Here is a 20045-nt window from a genome sequence, read left to right on the forward strand (position 1 = left end):
GCAGACTTACCGGTCTAGCAGCAGTCGGGCGATCTGCAGAATTTTCTCCTCCCACCTCTGCAGCAGAAATAACAAACAACGAGCATTCTTCCTTATCTCTCTCTGTCTCTCTCTCTGTCTGTCTCTCTCTCTCTGGCATTCGCATTCCTGTAATTGGGCATGCTTGCCCGTTTGAATCGCGAATTTAAATACACAACAAAGAACGCCCGCTGGCTTAACAAAGTGTTTCTTGAGCCAGGCATGGTAATGAACTAAATGAAGTGGTCACAACAGCATCATCCAGAAACCTTCACTCTTTACATCACTGACCAGAATCCCACACGAGGTCCACACACTTCAGAAACATAATTGGAAGAGGATTCCATAGGGGTTTGTAGGCAAAATTCTGAAAAAACTCAAATTTGACCCATTTACGGCCAGAAGTCCATCTTTTTTTGTGAATGGACAATAGATACTCTAAATCCAGGAATTATTGGTAGTGTAATATTTTCGGTATTACCCAATATCAACGGTTCGGTAGCGCGAAAATTTGGTAAACCAGTTTTCCATACTGCAGTCGGCATGCATGTACGTATATTTTCGGTGCATTTCATTTTACAGTCCGTTTCAAAAAGATTTGCAATCCTGGCGATCGCCCGCGGAGTTTGGCGTCTTACCGTACGAGCACTCGAGCGCTGCCTGGAAAAACTCACTGTGAACTCGAAGAAATATTCCGCGCGAAAGCAGGAAAATGACAACTCACTCACGTTGATACAGTCATGTACGTCTGTCGTCTGGTTTACAACAAACGAGTTCTTCCTCGTATCGATAATGGAGTCAGAGCTAGAGAGGACATGTCGAAACGAAAGTGTTGTAAATGTTGACGAGCGGCATGGGTCCCAATTCGTTTTGTGACCAAAATAGCTTCTTTGAGCTGCGATGCAATTTACTCACCGTGTGACGAAAACGACATCGACACGGCTCATTCCCAAGGCCATGACTTGGCAAAGCTATCCGTGGGACTTCGACGACATTTTGAGAAAAGCAGACGCTTGTGAACGCTGATAGAAGACGGCGTTGACTGCTAAATTCAAATAAATTGGCGATCTTGAAATACTAGAATAAATCTCAAAAAGCTACAGCGCGATGACTTCCATATTCACTCATACCATTGCAGTGTTGTGGGTGTGTTCACATGGCGTGAGCCAGTCAAGTGTCAGTCAGTTCGGCAGGAAGCGCGAGCTCCAAAAACAACAACAAGTCGTTTGGTGCAGCCATCTTCTTTGTCTTGTACCAGCTTGATCACCAAAACAATGAAGAAAAAAAGTTTGACTTGAAGATAGGTTGGGATTTGAACTCACAACTTCATTGTCAGCAGACAGCATTCATAACCACAAGGCCAAAAAGGAAAGGATAAATCGTGGGTTTTGATAAAAAATCGATACTGGCTTCCTGGGCAAATTGTAAACCATGGGAAAAGGCCGGAAACCTGGCCGAAATTCTAACTCCTTAACGGCTGATCCAATTGTTCCGAAACCTTCACAGAACAATTTGCCGTGTCCTAACAAGCCATTCTATGTACTTTGTTGTCCAAATTTCCCTTATCTTCATACTTTTCAAGACCCAAACCTGATTGTAAATCTTTTTGAAACAGACTATAGGTATAAATCACCTGTACTAAAGTTACCGGAAATAATACTCCACCGAAATATTTAGTTTTACAGTAAAAACAAACCATGATGGTGCAAGCACCAGCAACAAAAGCACAGGAATACACATGGCGGTGGCAGGCGAAGCAGTGGAGGTGGGGCAAGAGCAGCTAAAGCTAGCAAGGGTATCAGCATTCTAGCACTGCTCATGCACGCCAAACAGAACAATGCTAACTGCTATGACCGGTATCAAGAGTACATAACCCCCAAGAGTGTGCAACTCCAGCTATGGGGTCTGCGACGGCAGAACTTCACATCACGTGATGAACCCGTACACATTATTTGCACTCTGTGCATGATTGATACAGGGTTGTACGAAACCCAGCTTTGGGTACAACTCTCTTGTGATCACTTTGCACTGTTTTCCAGTGTAACCTTTTGAACCATGTCACGTGATGTGAAGTTCTGCCGTCGCAGCACTGCATAGAGGTCGTGCAGGCAGTTGCACACTCTTGGGGTTATGTACTCTTGCCGGTATCGAAATCCCAGACCAGGTATACGTACTGCAGGCACAGGCATGGACTCAACTCTTTCCTTTTCGTGATGGCCAACTGAACTACAGCACCGCTTGAAGGATTCCAAGCATAGAATCTTGCGATGTACGCCTGTTAATGGTATCAATCTGGGACAAGCGAGCCTGCCTAAAAAGCACGAAGTCCTTTTCATAATGGCTGTATGTATGCTTGTGAGTTAGGCCCCCTACAGACTACGTACATAGAACATTCAGTACAAAATCACATAAAACCTAAAAGGCAACATTTTTCCACGCCTGCTGCATTCAGACTACACATTTTACATGCAATATACAGGCAACCTTTGACCATGCACAATTGCGCAAGGGGCCTGGGATGTATGAACGCGCTCTGCATGCAGTCGTACAAAGTTTGTACATTTGTATGACTGCCTGGTGAAAGTACGATAAATGCAGGAAAGTTGCCTTGTACAAGGGTTCGCACTCTGCCCGAAAGGATTGGGCAGCTTTTCAGGCTTCCCGCCAGGTTCTTGTTGTTGTCTTGGAAACTTCTATGTAAATGTGACTTATAGGCTGTTTTGGACCTAGTCTAAAGAGGGCCTAACGGAAGATTCCGAGATACGGGCAGCCTACGGCGTCTTAAAGGAGAGAAGCTTTACGGAACGACACAAACACATTCCCCCGTCCACATCCATGTCTGCCTATGCCCTCCCTCACCCATCTAATCCAAGACTCATGCAAATGCATGCACAGGGAATACATACATGCGGCGTCCCACAATCCTCTGAACGAAATAGATGCCATAAGACAGCCTTTGGCTTTGAAAGAAAGTTTTCAGGAACAGATAAATTATTACTCAAGTTTCACACTGAGCAGTTGCCTGGCATAAATTGAAGTTGAAACTGAGCATTTGGATTTCCGTGTCAACCGCAGGTTTGTAGTGAGTGCGTTTTGCTTACCTTCCAAGGGATCGGGCCACGCAGTCGTCCTAACCGTCTGCACAGGATCGTGGCGAGAATACGACATCTTGGGCGGCCTGAAAAGTGATGAACAGAGCAAAACCCATGAATAGTGATGAACAGAGCAGAAGCCATGGCTAAAGCTGCTATTGAGCAACAAGGCAGTAAGGATGCGAGAGAGGCTGATTATAGTCTGTTACCATGTGCCTAAATGTTTCAAAACTGTGGGTGAAATGCTCTGAGAATTAAAATAGAATTAATATCCATGTGTTTAAGTATGGGCATACATGTACACACGACGGAGGTAAAATGCTGTGTAGCTGTCACTTCAAGTTTGGCATATTTCAGCGATCATCAGACAGCAGCATTTCGCATTCACAACTGAATTCTCTACGAGCGGGCTTAGACATATGGGTAAACTTCCGTTAACATTTGGATTTTCCAATTTGACTGGTGAGAGCACAGGCGGTATGGGAAAGCTGTCGTGGTGCGGAAATGTCCATTTTATACCGAAATGACCCTGGGAAGGTACTCCAAGACCGCTGAGGAGTGAGGAACGGAATTTCGACTTTCAAGTGAATGAAAATTTGGATGCAGCCTTACTGTGTAGAGTTGTATTATCACGGCTGAGCATAGCGAAAGAGTGTAAACAATTATTATTCACTCATCATTTTCTTTCCGTGTACTGCTTCTCGTTCACTGCTCAACTCTCCTAACCTGCCATCGTGAGTACGTACGTTCTCTGGTAGAACACTACCCCATGTACAAACCGGTTGCTATGTGAGTGAAAAGTGTATATTTCTGGCGCGGTGTTGTATTGTTCGTGTTTGACCTGCGACTTCATACAGTGCTCTATCCCGTCTCGCCAATTTCTTGCTTGCTGCACATTTCTGACATTGGTAGGTGCTCATGAAGTGGCCAATGGACTGGGACACATTGACTGGGATCGAGCTGCTGGGAACTTCAACAAAACTGACCCGCCATTGCCGAGAGGTCCCAATGAAGTGAAGCACAAGCAAGCGAGAAAGAGGTTCAGTTTGGACTCGTCAAAACTCAGAGTTCCTTGCTACTGCAATCATCGGACGACTTCATCATCAGACGATTGCAGTAGCGTGGAACTTTGAGTTACGACGAATTCAAACTGGCCCTCTTTCTCACTCGTTTGAAACGCCTTGCACGTTATACATTACGCACTTTGCTGGCAATTTGCCAAAATTCACTCCTTTCCGAAGCACAGACACACAGTTCAATATCAATTTTTTATAACGTCAAACTAAACTCGGATACTGAGCCAATAAATAAAATTAAAATAGAAGAAATCACATGGACACGAGTTATTATCTTGTCACAGTAATGGATAGTCGCTTCATAACACGTTTCCATGTGATGTGTTCTGTTTTAACCTCAAACTCCATTGGACTTGATGCAACTGGAAACTTAGCACCAAGACTACTGACTAATTAACACCTGTCCATACGTAAAACTGGCACAAGATTATGAGAAAGAAATTTGTGCAGACACGCCCATTCCCACAGGCACTGCAAATCTGAACTTGGCCATCACTCTGTAAACGAAATGATGGTAATAGAGAGGTTAAGATGCACGTTATTTCTGACGTGACGCGAAAGTTCAGATCGCGTTATTTGGCTCGTGCGTCGAAAAACAACGCGAGTGACCTGCAGGCCACGTCGAAATTCGGAGTTTTACGCCAAATTTGACGTGAAATTGCACATCACGTCGGAAACGAGAGAGCTTGGAAGCTCAGGGCTCTACGCTATGCTTTTTTGCTTAACTTATCATGCATGTTATTAGAACTGATCGAAATGGGTTTTTTCCATTGATTGGCTACATCAAATTTTCTCTTTGCATTCGAAGGAAATACGACACCGTCTACCACCTTTATGACCTAGGCAAAAAAAAGCATAAGGATGTTATAATTTTTTCATTTCTCCTTTTTTTTCAAGACATAATCTGGGATTCGAACCCGCACTATCGCCCTGCATGCATCCCCCGATAAACTTCTCATGCATACTCATTCCTCCAAGTTTCTTCACGTTATGATCTTGCATTTGAAAGCCCTATTTGAATATTGTGGCCAGCTGTCTTTGATGGTACGGTACGGGACAGGTACGGTATAGCGCCAGGCATATGCCGACGGCACACGGGACAGGTACGGGATAGCGCCTGGCATATGCCGACGGCACATGGGACAGGTACGGGATAGCGCCAGGCATGCCGATGGCACAAACAAACAAACAAACAAACACGAAATTAAAGCTGTGTGAATCCTGGCTAGCGCCATGGGAATAATGTGCATCTTAACCTCTCTAATGGTTCATGTTTGCAGTGATGTGGGGACCGGTGTCTCCACCCAGGCGCGTACGCAGGGTCACATCTAGGGGGGTTTCCAACCGAATCACTAAAAACAATGACTCGTTTAACCCTTTCTAAAGAGCCCTAGGAAATTTTCAAAATTATGCATTTTTTCGTGTTCTTTGGATCATAACTTCAGTTCTACTCACTCAATCTTCATTATCTTAGGCTTCCTGGAAGTGGAAAGGTACCAGGGAGAGAATGAGGTCGAACATGATAGCCAGGACACAGTAGACATGGTACAGCCATGTACATATCCAGCGTATCCAGCGCTATATGCTATAGCGGTAGAGTAGTAGTAGTAGTAGTAGTAGTAGTAGTAGTAGTAGTAGTAGTAGTAGTAGTAGTAGTAGTAGTAGTAGTAGTAGTAGTAGTAGTAGTAGTAGTAGAATTTATCATTTTGATAGGGAAGGCCCTACAGACGTTGCCGTCTTGTTACAGGGAACCCTAAGTGCTCTTTACAGAGTGCAGCGACGGTGCGAAAAAATGCCCCAAACTGGGCCAAAGGCCCAAACGCGTCCTGCTCCAGCGATTTCGTTTCTCTTGATCGCAGAGTTTCGATTTGTTTGCTGCGTGCTCTTGAAAATATCACAAGTGAAGCCCCTGCAAATTTGAGCAAATCAGCGTGACGAAAGTCTCAAATTCTCGATACTCGAGTCGCACTGCGCGCTTTTGAAATTGCGAGATCACGGCTCAAGTTACGAACGATTTATCTCAAGAGCTATTAATTGCTCGCAGCGCGCCGCAAATTGTTCCAACCGACCGCTGAGAGTTTTCTATTCGACCTGGATATTTGGATAGTTGGATTTGAGCCAGATTTGACTGAGTTACGATCTGTTGAAGTTTTGCATTCTTGCCAGATCGATCGTGCGCCCTACCAAAATATGCCCAAAAACGTTGCTCGTTTGGAACATTTGGGGGGTTTCCGGGCAACGGGAAACCCCCCCTGCGTACGCGCCTGCCACCCAAACTGCTTCCTGGACAGATGAAAGTGGAAGAAGTTTCTTAAAAGACTTCTACATAATTGCAAGAAGTAATACAACCTAGACCGTTGCATGCACGCGTGCGGGCCGGGGACGGGGGGGGAGGGGGGAGTAGGGTGAAGGCTTGACCGGCTCGACATCAACCCCGTCAAGCTCAGTTTGTGCATGGCTATGCGTGAACCGCCGCTCCTGAAGAAATATGCTTACTTGACTGTCCCCGGTCTGGCAGTGCGCTTGGCGTGCGTTCCAGGAGCAGCATCAGTGGCTACAGTAGCTGGATTGTTGAAGACAGCCTCGCCAGCTGTACTGCCACTGCTCTGGGATGTGGTGGCCCCACCACCCTGTGTGATGGCCCCACCACCCTGGAGAGGCCGGGAACACAAGCAACACCCGGCCCAGTGTCAGTGGCACCACCATCAGCATCATCGGCAACAGCAGAAACAAAAGCAGCAGAAGCAGAAGCAGCAGAAGCAGCAACAACAGAAGCAGAAGCAGCAGAAGCAGCAGCAGCAGCAACAACAGAAGCAGAAGCAGCAGAAGCAGCAGCAGCAGCAGCAGCAGCAGCAGCAATAGGAGCAGAAACAGCCGCAACACAGGCAGCAATAGTCGCAACAGAGGCAGCAGCAGCAGCAGAAGCAGCAACAGAGGCAGCAGCAACAGCAGCAGCAACAGAGGCAGCAGCAGCAGTAGCAGCAGCAACAGCAGCAGCAACAGCAGCAACAGCAGCAGCAACAGAGGCAGCAGCAGCATCTAGAACAGAGAGAACAAACCAGAAAAGACTTAATTTTCCACGTAATCATCCAGACACATTTGGTTTGGCCAGTCCTACATAACTTACCAAAGGAGAGTGAGTTTCTGGAAAAGCTACTGGAACTAAGCAGGGTTGTGGAAATTTACAGCGTTCCGACAACCGAGATACAAACCAGGGGCGTCGGAGATGGTACGGGCACTACGGTATTGACCGTACCACTTTTTGCCCCAGGTATACCGTGAATCTATAATACACAGATCTAGACTCTAAATTTCCAAGAATTTCGGCTCAGCCACGCCTCCCCACACGAGGAACTTGTACTTCAGATGGCTGACCATACCACACTAAAATACACCCCTGCTTGAAATGATGTGTGGGTGGTGATTTTATCTCCGGCAACCCGATGTGTGCTGCATGCTGAGTGGTCAGTCGTGCATACTGTTCCGTTGTCCATCACCCTTAACACAACGACAACAACTGGAAGTATGGACTGTGTTAAATCATGTACAACAGACATCAGGGTCGTTGCACCCGGTCTGGTCTGGCCTGGTCTTAGTCGGTATTTTGAAAAGTGGACCAACCCAATTCGTGCGCAATGGGATTTTTTCCGTCAAGAATGCTCAATCCAGGTCAAGTCTGCCACTTGGCTGTACTGCGTGAACTCCCAGTGCTATCCTTTTGGATCTCCTGTACATGTGTAACATACTAACATGGCCGATTTGTTCAGTTCTCCTGTCTTGCTGTGGCCCTAACTATTTTTCTTGCCGTGTGCCCGCAGCGCGGTTGCAGGTCCGGACATGCCTATCTATTGGGGAAGAGAACACAACGCTTTGTCGCCAGTGGCCTGTGTCGAGTGGCTTGTAAATGCACCCGTCTTTATCATGTGACGAGCCAAAATCCATTTTCATCCGGCGAGGAGATTAACTTTGATGACCTACCACCCGGAAAAGGCTGAGATTCGGTCCTCTGCGCATCGGTCTCTGCGTGCAGGCCCGAGGGCGTAAAGAAAAGAAAACAAGTGTTTACATGTTTGACTAGGACGACGATGATGATGGGCCATGCCCGAAAACTAGATGAACTTGATTTCAGTGTTACAGCAGGGGAGGACACGTGTGAGTGTTTAGATTGAGGAGAATACCGGCCCGGCGGAACCGGTCCGGTTGGTCGTGGCCATGGCTGGACCAGCGGTTTGGTCAGGCCATGGCTGGACCAACGTTTTGGTCAGGCCATGGTTGGACCAACGTTTTGGTCAGGCCATGGCTGGACCAACGTTTTGGTCAGGCCATGGCTGGACCAACGTTTTGGTCAGGCCATGGCTGGACCAACGTTTTGGTCAGGCCATGGCTGGACCAACGTTTTGGTCAGGCCATGGTTGGACCAACGTTTTGGTCAGGCCATGGCTGGACCAACGTTTTGGTCAGGCCATGGCTGGACCAGCGTTTTGCCCACCAACATGTGTTTACTGCTGAGGAGGTCATGTGACTACCCTCCATATCATACACAAACTGTATGAAAGTCATGTGACTACCCTCCATATCATACACAAACTGTATGAAAGTCATGTGACTACCCTCCATATCATACACAAACTGTATGAAAGTCATGTGACTACCCTCCATATCATACACAAACTGTATGAAAGTCATGTGACTACCCTCCATATCATACACAGACTCTATGAAAGTCATGTGTATACCCTCCATATCATACACAAACTGTATGAAAGTCATGTGTATACCCGCCATATCATACACAAACTGTATGAAAGTCATGGGTATACCCTCCATATCATACACATAAACTGTATGAAAGACTAGGGTATGGTCGGATCAATCAAAAACTGCTTGCGCCGGTCCTTGAGTACTGTGCGAGTGGCTGCAGTGGCGTTTGCAAATCCTTAAAGACAATCACAACATAGTACATACAACGCAGATTCAAGTTTATCTATTTCAACAAGACTTCACTCCGAGTGTTTGCATGATGAAAATTGGCGCCGTATAAGACATCATCAAACAGTCACCTTGCATGGATATTTTTTTATCCGTAGGTGGCTTTTCGGAAGAGTTTCTTTCAGCTAACCATGGGATGAAGCATCTCTACATTTCCAGAAATAAGCCCGTCTGCTCTTTGAGATGTGCGGGCGAGTGATGTTATCTGTCCCAGGGCTGGGGGGGGGGGGGGGTACATGTACGAGCTCGTATGTCTCACCGAGGGTTTGGCTTTGACTTGTCCTTGGCTTGCGGAGGAAACTGCGGTGCTGCTCAATCAGACTAAGAGTTCCATTAATAGAAGCTCGCCCTAGCTGGTAGTAAAGACTGCGCACAGCCCAGTGCATTAAAACCTATTAAGGCCACCACCCGGATAAGGCGACCACCTGTCCTAAAGGATCACTGAAACCAGGACCAAGGGATGCTATCTCCAGTCAAATGGCCTTGGACAAAGAGACCACGAAGGTCTCTTGAGCGGTCGTCTTAGACAGGTTTCACAGCCCAGCATTCTCAAGACCAGGGCTACACACTAACTGGCATCGAGTTGTGACTCGCTCGACCGCATTTCGTCGAGTAGCAGTTTAGGTGAAGTCCTACATGAATGGTGTTTCCACTTGTGGCTTATCTGTATGGTGTGCCGTGATGCCGAGACACCGGTCGGCTGAGCACTTCGTACCCCATCACCACTTCTATATCTATTAGCCCTTCATTGTCCTCTATATCGTCTTCCTTATGATTTGTTGCGTTGTGGAATTAGAAATAAAATATAATAAACTACAGCCTCTGATTGCTAATGGAAGATGCTTCAAAAATTCAAGGTTCCAGGACTTACGTCGTGTGATATGGCATGCACTTTGGGTGAGCGGAAGAGATTTGCTCGTGACGATGCTGATGACGGTGTCCTTGATGGTGTTGCCGCTGGTGTTGCCGCAGGTGTTGCCGCTGGTGTTGCTGCTGGTTTGGGACCTACGATGCCCAGCTCTATTGCTGGATTATTTACACTAGTTTCACTTCTGCTGGCAGAAACACACACACACACACATACACACACATCATGGATCGATCCCCATTCAGCACTCAGCATCACAGCTAGCAGCAGCATCAGCAGCAACAGCAACATAAACGACATGCCGTTGGAAAGGTCTGTAGTAGTGATGTAAGGAATATTCGAATTATTCGAATATTCTAGAATACCAACACCAGAAAGAATATTCGAATGCAGGCAGCATTATTCGATATTCGAAAATTCGAAAAATTGACACTTTTTGGTTGTGTTATTTAGCTCCAACCTTCATCTCCTGAACAGTATTGAGGATGACAGTGTCGAAATTATTTTCTGAGTACCGCGAAGCTTGTTCCTGGGTAAAATCCGATCTGTAACCAGTGGAAATGTGATCTGTATGCAACATGAATGTTGGGCCTGATGGAGTGAAGTGATCGACGCACATCACAAGAATATAGAATATTCGTTCGTTCGTCAAAGCAATATTCGAGAGAATATTCGTTCGAAGAAAACACCATTCGTTACATCACTAGTCTGCAGCTCAGTTTCCAGATTTATATAGTTCTTCGCGACAGGATAAAGATTGACTGAGCGGCGACAACATGAACACAGAATTCACGGCCTGGAGCGATTGTGAATTTTTTTGTTCGTGCTTCGGAGCATGCCAGGGGATTTCTCTTTTCCCCAGCGCATGCGTTATGGACATCAAATGAAGCGGGTGGATCTCAGCCGACTGAGTTGTTGCTTCGCTCCGAGGCATGGTGGGCCAGTTTGGAGAGGTCATGTACGTTGCCCCGGTGGGGCTATGGAGCTGAGAGCTGCCAGGATGGATTCGCTTGGTCCTGATCTTTCCAACAAGTCCATGATGATGAAATTCTATCTACTGTGAACTGAAATGAGAATAAAATTCGTTTGGAGCAATGCGCCCACACTCCACCAGGAGGGTCCGTGCGCTGGAGTGCCAGAGTCAGGCGCATAGGCGGGGGGGGGGGGGGGGGTGGGGGGTGCTTTGGGTGCCAAAGCACCCCCCCCCCCCTCAAAAATGTTGACCATGGGTCTGGCTTGGCATGCATTGTATGATCAAACAACCGCGACTGCCCTCAGCCCAGACTGGGTGCATGCTACGTAGATCTGCGAGTGCTGCATTGTACTACACGTGCTTGCACTTTTCCGTTGCAGTCAGTGTGCAAGTATTAGTTACTCCATGAACAAAGTGGTCTCAAATTCCTAAAATACGCTACTTGTGGCGCATGTTGCCGCGGAGGTAGCAGGTCTGAAAACACCGACAAAAATCAGCGAAGCGCTTGCCAAGGAAAGAAGGTGCGGAACTGCTTACCCTACCCCGCTGGAAGGTCGTTACAGTGTACTTGAAAAATGCTAGCTTGCCTTCATCCCCTGCCACCTGGAGGCATGGATCGCTTGAAAACGAAGTTTCTTGACCTGAATTTGGACGCGCGTCTTCTTAAGCGTATTGTTGAGTGCTGAAGGGTCTGCCTCAAACTCTGATGAAGACGTCGACCTTAGCTGCAAGTGCAGCGAAGCGGGAGGCCACAAACTAAAGCTTGGTCCGTCGACAATGCTCTGCCTCAATTTCTAGCTGATTTCTTTGCCCCTCGAGTGGACAAAATAAATTCGAAAAATCTCTCTGGGAAGCAACAATTTTAATGACGCGGAGGAAGTAGATTGTTGGAATTGCAAGCTGGAGACATTCATAATACATAAATAATTCAAGGTGTACACCGCACTAGCATGCATGCAATATGCATACATGTACAAGATTCCTCAAAAGAACGTTTTTGGAAGAAAATAATTATGGGCACCCCCTTGACCATGATCCTGGCTACGCCCCTGAGAGTATAGGGGAAAACAGGCCAGCATGCAAAGGGTTAAGTTCCAGTACAGCTAAGACCAGCTGTTTTACAGGATTGGCCTGACCTATACATCTGCGAGGGATCACCACCCCAACGCGCTCACCAGTACGTGACTGCCAGTGTATGCCCGGTTCACCAGCAGAAAAGTGCACAATGGACAATTTCACTCAAGCATCTTCCTCTTCGCGATGTACATGTCCAGTGCTGCTCGATGAGGCCCGATGCAGCGGGTGAATGCCATGCCGGACGCTGCACCGCCCTATAGACATGTCAACACTGGGACGGGAACTGGTGCAAGGCGCACACGTGATTCATGCGATCGGATTTCATTGAGCAGCACTGTGGATGAAGTACAGATGCTGGTGATTACCTTGTACCGGAGCGAGACCAGAAAGATGTTTTAGACTTGGGTGCTGTGCTTGTGATGGTTACCACAGCGCTGCCTTCGCCAGGTAAAGTGGGAACCATGCTCTCTACTCTGTGCATACGACTCTGTGGGGGGCATTAACACACAACACACGCACGCAAGTGCCCGCACACACGCGTACACACACACGCGTACACACACACACACAACACACACACACAACACACACGCACATGGTTACACCCACATAGGGAGCAGGTGGATAATACTCGCAACAAACCAAGAAGACGCTACCATCGGGGACAAACATTACCCTCCCCTGGGAAAAAATTTCAAAAATTGAACCCAATTACAAGTATTTCCAGGCATTTCAATGATTCGGTGCCATTTCAGTGTAACTGCAATGAAAGACTTTTTTTGTTTCTGCAACAAACCACGATCGGGGGCAAAGATGTGCCATGTTTGTGCTGAGCTGCGATCATCGCCCTTTGTTGCAGCGTGCTAAAAAAATAAATAAATATAAAATAAATAAATAAACAATCTACGTGGAGATAATAATTTTAATATAGCTATGAATAGGATGAAGGCCGCAGACATCACGCAACTACGTTACTTGTTCGACATGTATTTACTGTGTATTTTATAACAAAAATATTATTGAAAACCCATAATCGCGCAGTCAAGACGCTAGTGCTGAAAACATACTTCGCAGCACACTTCATTCCTGTATTCACGACGATACGTGCGTTCATGGTGAGGAAGGACGTCCTACCATCCCATCTTTTGAGCCATTTGGTTTACCAATTTGAGTGCCGGAATTGTGGTAGCCGGTACGTTGGTAGGAACCTTCAACACCTGACCGCACGTATCAAACAGCATGTACCACTGCATATTCTGCCGGATGCAGCTAAATCCAAGCGGCCGAAGCGTGGCCGACCGCGCAAGAACCCACCCCCTGTGCCAGTGGTACAGACTGAGCCAACACAAAATGCGGTACCGTGTGAGAGGGCTAGGCTGCCCAAGTTACCAACTCCAGCAGCACCACCGTTGCCCTTGCCACCACCAGAACCCCCACCGGCTCTTCTTGTGGCGGGGGCTGCAGTGGACCCACCTACACCCGCGCTGGCATCACCAACTCTCACACGAATTACCACGGCTCCCACATTAATCCAGAGACCTCGGAGGGCAACAGCAAACTACTCCACAGATATTTATGCCAGAAACGGCCAAGGACCGCGCGTTGTGGACAATACCAACAGAAAGAAGGTCGAGCAGGATCATGAGTCAGTGAGTGAAGCGGAGCTGGAGGAACAACTCCGCTCACGGGACGAGCAGCTAGTAAATGGGAGACAAGTGGTCTGTACAGAAACGGAGGATGAGACAGGTGATCAGAGGATAGGAGAGCAAGAAGAGCAATTGGATGACGAAACGGTTGGTGAGGAGACAGAGGACGAGGCAGATGATGGTAGTGATGATGATCGTGAGGATGACGAGCGGAACGAGGAAGAGGATGATGAGATGGACGAGGAGGAGTCGGGTGGGAAGGAGCGAGATAAGGCGGATGAATGTGTTGATCGTAAGAAGTCAGCTGTGTATCTACACTTGTTATCTCGTCCTGACTGTCTTAGTGTGTATGATGACTCTCATTTTTCTGTACTGTGTCGTGTGCGTTATGTCCAACAGTTGAAAGTCCTTGAGGCAGTTTGTATACGTATTCATAACTCATAAGCCTGTTTTGTGTAAGCAGAAGGAGCACGTTGTTGCACTGAAGTTGTATTCGTAGGTTGACACTTCGTTTAGCGCCTTCTCGCCTTTGGTTACGTAATCTTGTTACCTTTTTGCGTTTCCTCTAGTGGTTTTATTGCACTTGTATTTTGTTTACAGTACTTACCTTCAGTTTCTTTGGTTGTATCCTTAGTTCCGTATTTTTCCCACTGATGATAGGAACAAGAAAATCGATTATGGGTTTTCAATAATATTTTTGTTATAAAATAAACAGTAAATACATGTCGAACAAGTAACGTAGTTGCGTGATGTCTGCGGCCTTCATCCTATTCATAGCTATATTAAAATAAAATAAACGGCCGAAAAAGTGGGGCGGCTAAGCAGCCGCCCCCGGCTGTGACGGCCTTGAGCTATCCAGAGATAGCAGTGACACTTCACAGTGGTCATCACCCTAACCATGGTTCTAAGTTCTAACTCCCACCATGGTTCTAAGAAGAGATAGCTGATGCCTCACCATGGTCCTAACTCCCGCAGTGGTTCTACAAAGAGATAGCTGATGCCTCACCATGGTCCTAACTCCCACAGTGGTTCTAAGAAGAGATAGCTGATGCCTCACCATGGTCCTAACTCCCACAGTGGTTCTAAGAAGAGATAGCTGATGCCTCACCATGGTCCTAACTCTCACAGTGGTTCTAAGAAGAGATAGCAGTGACGCCTCACCGTGGCTCCAACAAGAAATGCATCGCAGACTTACCAGTGCCACCCTCCTCCGTTCGTCTTCGCGTTGCTTTTTTCTTTGATAGCAGTAGCAGCATATGGCGCCTATGACGACCAAAACCAGCACTCCGGCAGCCGCAATCATCCCAATGATATGCGGCGGTAGACCACCGGAGCTGTCACCACTACCGGGGGTAGAGATGGCAGTGGGCGATGCAGTGGTCGGCGCAGCAGTGGTCACAGTCTCGCTAGTGACCAGAGCAAACGAGATCACCTGCATACGGACAGACGGGGCACATGCGCAATAATTCACGTGGCCAGACACATGCACACACGCACACACACACACACACACACACACACACACACACACACACACACACACTGTACTTGTACTGTACTTGCTAACTGCCAAAAACTGGTCACGTGGATCTCCCCGGGAGAGGGGAGAGAGGAACTCAAAAGGAATCTTGGAAAGAGGACGCAATTGGCTATTGAACCGCCCTGAAATCCCCAAACTATGGGTGGACTTGCAAATGATCTCACATATGCAATCACCACACACACACACTTGATGGCAACGGCCACCACTACTATTACCACCACCACCACCGCCACCACCGCCACCACCACCACCAACAACAACAACAACAACAACAACAACAGCAACAGCAACAGCAACAGCAACAGCAACAGCAACAACAGCAGCAGCAGCAGCAGGTTGGTACAATCCTTAGATTGCATGTTTGATTGTTTCGGCCGCTGTATGAATTCTTTTCTTTATCTACACCTGCTCTGCACTCCAGAAATAGGAGAAAAAAAACTTACATGTCACATCTATGAATACTTTTTTTGATGTCACATCTATACTGGGAAATAGACACTTTAGTTGGGTATGACTGACTATGTTGGTATCACGGTTACCAAGGTTGCCAGAACAATCATAATCCTGAAAGCAGATAACCCTGAACGCGTCAAGACAAACCAGGGAGGAATTCTTATCATGTACACCCGTAGTCAGCGATCCAGACTACGCTTATCCAGCTCTAGTACTGCGTGTGGATGGACAAGCTGGCCGGATCTCGACACCACTGTGGGCGTGCTTAGGGTTTGTGGGTTTTATTAGGAAAATAAGCTTGTAATACAGTCCACTTCGCTAATAACGACTGCGGATATAACGACAATTCGCGAATAACGACAGAATGTCCATGCCCAGAGCAAAGTCCAAACTAACTGTAATACATATAATAAGACTTTGGGTATAAGGACGATTCGAGAATAACGACACTATTCGGATGCCCCGCCGAGTGTCGTTATACGCAAAGTTGACTGTAGTTACCAGCCTGGGGTTCATTGCGACAAAGGCTGATTAGGAACTGCCGGAGAACAGACTTATAGCCCCGTATGGGGCACGGGGGGGGGGGGGGGGGGGGCACGTGCACACACACACATACACACCACTAGAAATTTCGACCTAGGTTCAGCATGCACAAAATGACCATAAATGACATGCACCACCCATCGTACAAATATGCGGCCATGATGCGCCCCTGTAAGAATTCCACAATTCACAGTACCGTTGCTCCCATGATGCTGTTCCTGGATACTGCCGGTACCAGCGTCATCAGACGCACGGCTTGGCTTGGCTGAACGTCAACTTGATCGGCCTGGGCCACAAAATACGTGTCCACGTACGATCCGTTGGCCGAGAGAACTCCCGACACAACCTGTACATCCACGGGCATGGAAGTGAATCAACATCACCAGCAGAGACAGAACAGCAACAGCAGCAACAGAAACAGCAGCAATATCAGCAGCAGCAGTGGCAGCAGCAGCAGTGGCAGCAGCAGCAATAGCAGCAGCAGCAAAAAACCCACAGCAGGAACAATCTGCTACAGGAATACTGCAGGCAGGCCATTTCCAGCAAACAAAGCGATGCAAAAGGACTCTCCACCCCGTTGTATATAGCTATCCGATTGCCTAACTACATAATACTAACACTTGGCAAAATCACCACACAAGCTAGTTAAAGCTGCAATGTTTGTCCTCTCACAGCATTCCACGATCCATGATTAGAAAAGTCACTATCGCAGAACCATCCGGTCTTCTTTACCTGTGCTACAACATAGAAGTTGCCGTGAAATCAGTATTGTTCCCCCTCACTAGTAGAACCTGCTGAGATGCAACACACTATTGCACAGAGCTACAGTACTGTCGGGCACCGAAGAACGACCAGGCTAGCATTTCACCAAGCACAGCATACCAATGCATACACGGTGACTCAACAGTGCATAGACTGCAATACACGATAATAAGAACGGTCTAGGCTAGGAAGCTCACCGCCTCCCAGTTCTTTGGCCATAGACAGTACTGTGCAGGTCCCCAACACCCTTCATCATTTTGCAAGATCTGTGGCTGTTGCGAAACCACAAGTTCTCGAGAGTGAAAGGCCTTCTCGCCTGTGACATTGTGTTCGTTTTCAATGCAGTTGTATCCCGACTCCGCCGTACCGCTGACGTTTACAACGTGGTATACGCTACAGGCGCTATGTGCGGTTTGCTGTGTGCGCTGTAGTTGTATGTTGTATGTGTATGCTTTTCTCATATACGCTGTCATTTTCACGCTATAACTACCTGGTGGTTTTAATGTTATTTATTCAATATTGTTAGTCGATAGACGTCAAAATATACTGTTGAGAATAAATAGTTGTCCTCGTGCTGTGTGCTCGTTCGTTCCTGATACTTTAGAGAACCAGAGGGTTCACAACAGTGGCAATACGCCCAGTGAGAAGGCAGATTTTCCCTGTGCCTGTGGTGAAGTAAAACAAAGCCAAACAAATAAACAACCCCAGCACTCAACTGACCGTGATGTTGATCACTTGCGGCACTGCTCTTCTCCTTCTCCGGCGGTTTCTGTTGTCCGCCGTGTAGCCTTCCCGCAGTAGCGTACTGAGCCTGCTCTCCTGCTCCGTCTTCCAGGTCTGGGTACCGACGGTTTCGCCCGACACTGGTTCCAATCGGATAATCGTCGTCTCGGCTACGTCAGATTCGGTTGGCAAGACGACGACGGTGTCGTTTGATGTGCTGCTTGCTGTCGAGCTAGCCGCCGCTGTTGTGCTGATCGCGCCGGTTATGGTACTCGGTATTGAACTGCTAGTGGGTGCAGTGGAGCTGGTATTCCCCGGGGTTGTCGGTGCAACAGTGTTGGATGTCTCGGCTGCGGTTGGAGAACTCAAAGTTGGAGCAGCTGTCGCTGGGGTAGTGGTCGCGGGAGGACTTGTGGAAGGTGGCGTTGCCATTGTTCCGCTGGCTGTTGCTGATGCCGTTGCTGCTGTTGTCATTGTTGCTGGGGTCGCTGCTGCGGTGGTCGCTGGAGTAGTTTCTGCAGTGGAAGATGCCGGGGATGTTGCTACTGTAGTTGTCACTGGGGTGGTCGCTGCCGGGGTGGTTGTTACTGGAGGTGGCACTGGGGTCGTTGTTGGAGCGTTAGTCTGTGCTGCTTGTGTTGTAGCAGTAGTAGTAGTAGGAATGGTGGTTGTGGCGGCGGGTGCAGCTGTACTGGCTGGAGTTGTCGCTGGCGCAGCGGTCGTGGACGCTGGTGATGTGGTGCGTGGTGTCGTCGCAGCTGTTGGCGGGGAGGACGCAGAATCCGTGCTGCCTGTTGACGGTACAGTAGCTGTGGACGGTATAGTGGTTGTGGAAACCATGGTGGTCGGGGGAGTGGTGGTTGGGGGAGTGGTGGTCGGTGCAGCGGTCGTCACGGTAACTGTAGTCGACGACGTGCCGGGGGCGGTCGTGGGCGGAGCAGTTGTAGTCGGCGGTGCATTTGTTGTAGTCGGTGTCGTGGTCGGTGTCATGGTGCTAGTTGCCGGGGCAACTGATGTGCCTGTTGTCGGAACCGGGCTAGTCACGGCTTGTGAACTGGAGCTCTCCGGAGCGCTAGAAGGTGAAGACGGTGGCGGAGAGGTAGGTATGGCAGTACTTGTTTGTGATGGCTGCTCGTTTGTTGTTGTCGCGACTGCTGCCTGCGGAGTTGACGCAGGTGAGCTGGTCGTTGCTTCAGTCACGGAAGTGGCCACTGTGGGAGAGTTGCTGGTTGCTTCTGCAGTAGACGTTGCCACAGTGGTTTCGGCTACTGTGCTGATGCTACTTGATGTGGATGTTGTTTCCGCCGGTGGAGTCGTTGCAGTTGTAGCAGGGGTTGCCATGGCATTCAGGAACAATGGTGGAATGGGCACCGGAGGAATGACAAACATGAGATCGTTCACCGATGCTTGTCTCTTGTGCCGACTGTGATCTTCTTCAGCGGTACTTCTCCTTCCTCTGGATTTGCCGTGCGCCTGGGCCGGGCCGGGGCCAATGCAGCGCCTGTGTATGGTCACGTTGTCGTCAAACATCTGCTGTGTGGTCTCCTTTCGTTCGCCTGTGTGCGCGTTGTACGTTATAACGGATGCGTGAGACGAGAGGATCATGTCCGTATTTGCTGTGTCATCGCTGTCACTGGCCGAGTGCGTGTCGGCACCATTCGTTTCCTTGGTGTCCGCTACGGGACACGGCGCGTAGTACCAGCCGAATGCCTTGTGCACTGGGATTACAACGTCAGCCGACCCACTGGCCTGCTCTTCCCTCGTGTCCGGACTATCTATGTTCATCGATGCCTGCGGCCGAGTTGACGTTGCAGGGAGAGGATCCTCGGTTGCCATCACAACAGGCATCGGATCAAAACGGGGAACAAAGTCGGGTGCTGGACTGTTCCCCGCGTCGTTTTGGCTGGTCCAGTAGTTTCCATGGTTATCAGCATATTCAACTAGTTCTAGGGTGGCGATGACGCCTTTCTGTTTTGGGGCTTTCCCCTCGTTGCCACCTGGAACTGCAGGCAAGACGGCGAGCACACAGAGGCATGCACATATATGTACATGTACACACCCGTATGCATATAAAGACACACACACACATACACACACACACACACACACACACACACACACACACACACACACGGCAAGTGTACACCAGTATCAATACGTAATAACACGTCGTGAGGACATCTTACATGGCAAGAATGGCCTGTGCATGAAGAGTGCGTCATCTGCAAAACCCATTTCAGAACTGAAGGCATAAGAAATTAGGCACCAGTGCACAGTTAGCA

The 20045-nt window shown here is 48.3% G+C and overlaps 1 protein-coding gene across 3 annotated transcripts in view; it reads right to left on the minus strand.

Moving 5' to 3' along the window:
* Nucleotides 1-20045, minus strand: part of LOC135828160 (mucin-2-like) — a 33404-nt gene that overhangs the window by 11781 nt on the left and 1578 nt on the right. For 2 of the 3 annotated variants that reach the window (XM_065340609.1, XM_065340607.1), the window contains exons 2-10: nucleotides 17761-19766; nucleotides 16475-16624; nucleotides 14935-15171; nucleotides 12459-12580; nucleotides 10047-10227; nucleotides 8165-8206; nucleotides 6683-6837; nucleotides 3120-3196; nucleotides 11-57 (exon numbers count right to left, since the gene is read on the minus strand). In XM_065340609.1, coding sequence (XP_065196681.1) covers nucleotides 11-57; nucleotides 3120-3196; nucleotides 6683-6837; nucleotides 8165-8206; nucleotides 10047-10227; nucleotides 12459-12580; nucleotides 14935-15171; nucleotides 16475-16624; nucleotides 17761-19766 — 3017 coding nt within the window. The remainder of the gene's footprint in view (nucleotides 1-10; nucleotides 58-3119; nucleotides 3197-6682; nucleotides 6838-8164; nucleotides 8207-10046; nucleotides 10228-12458; nucleotides 12581-14934; nucleotides 15172-16474; nucleotides 16625-17760; nucleotides 19767-20045) is intronic. The other variant, XM_065340608.1, reaches the window with a different exon arrangement.

This window comes from Sycon ciliatum, chromosome 12, assembly GCF_964019385.1.
Source record: "Sycon ciliatum chromosome 12, ocSycCili1.1, whole genome shotgun sequence".
Taxonomy (NCBI): Eukaryota; Metazoa; Porifera; class Calcarea; order Leucosolenida; family Sycettidae; genus Sycon; species Sycon ciliatum.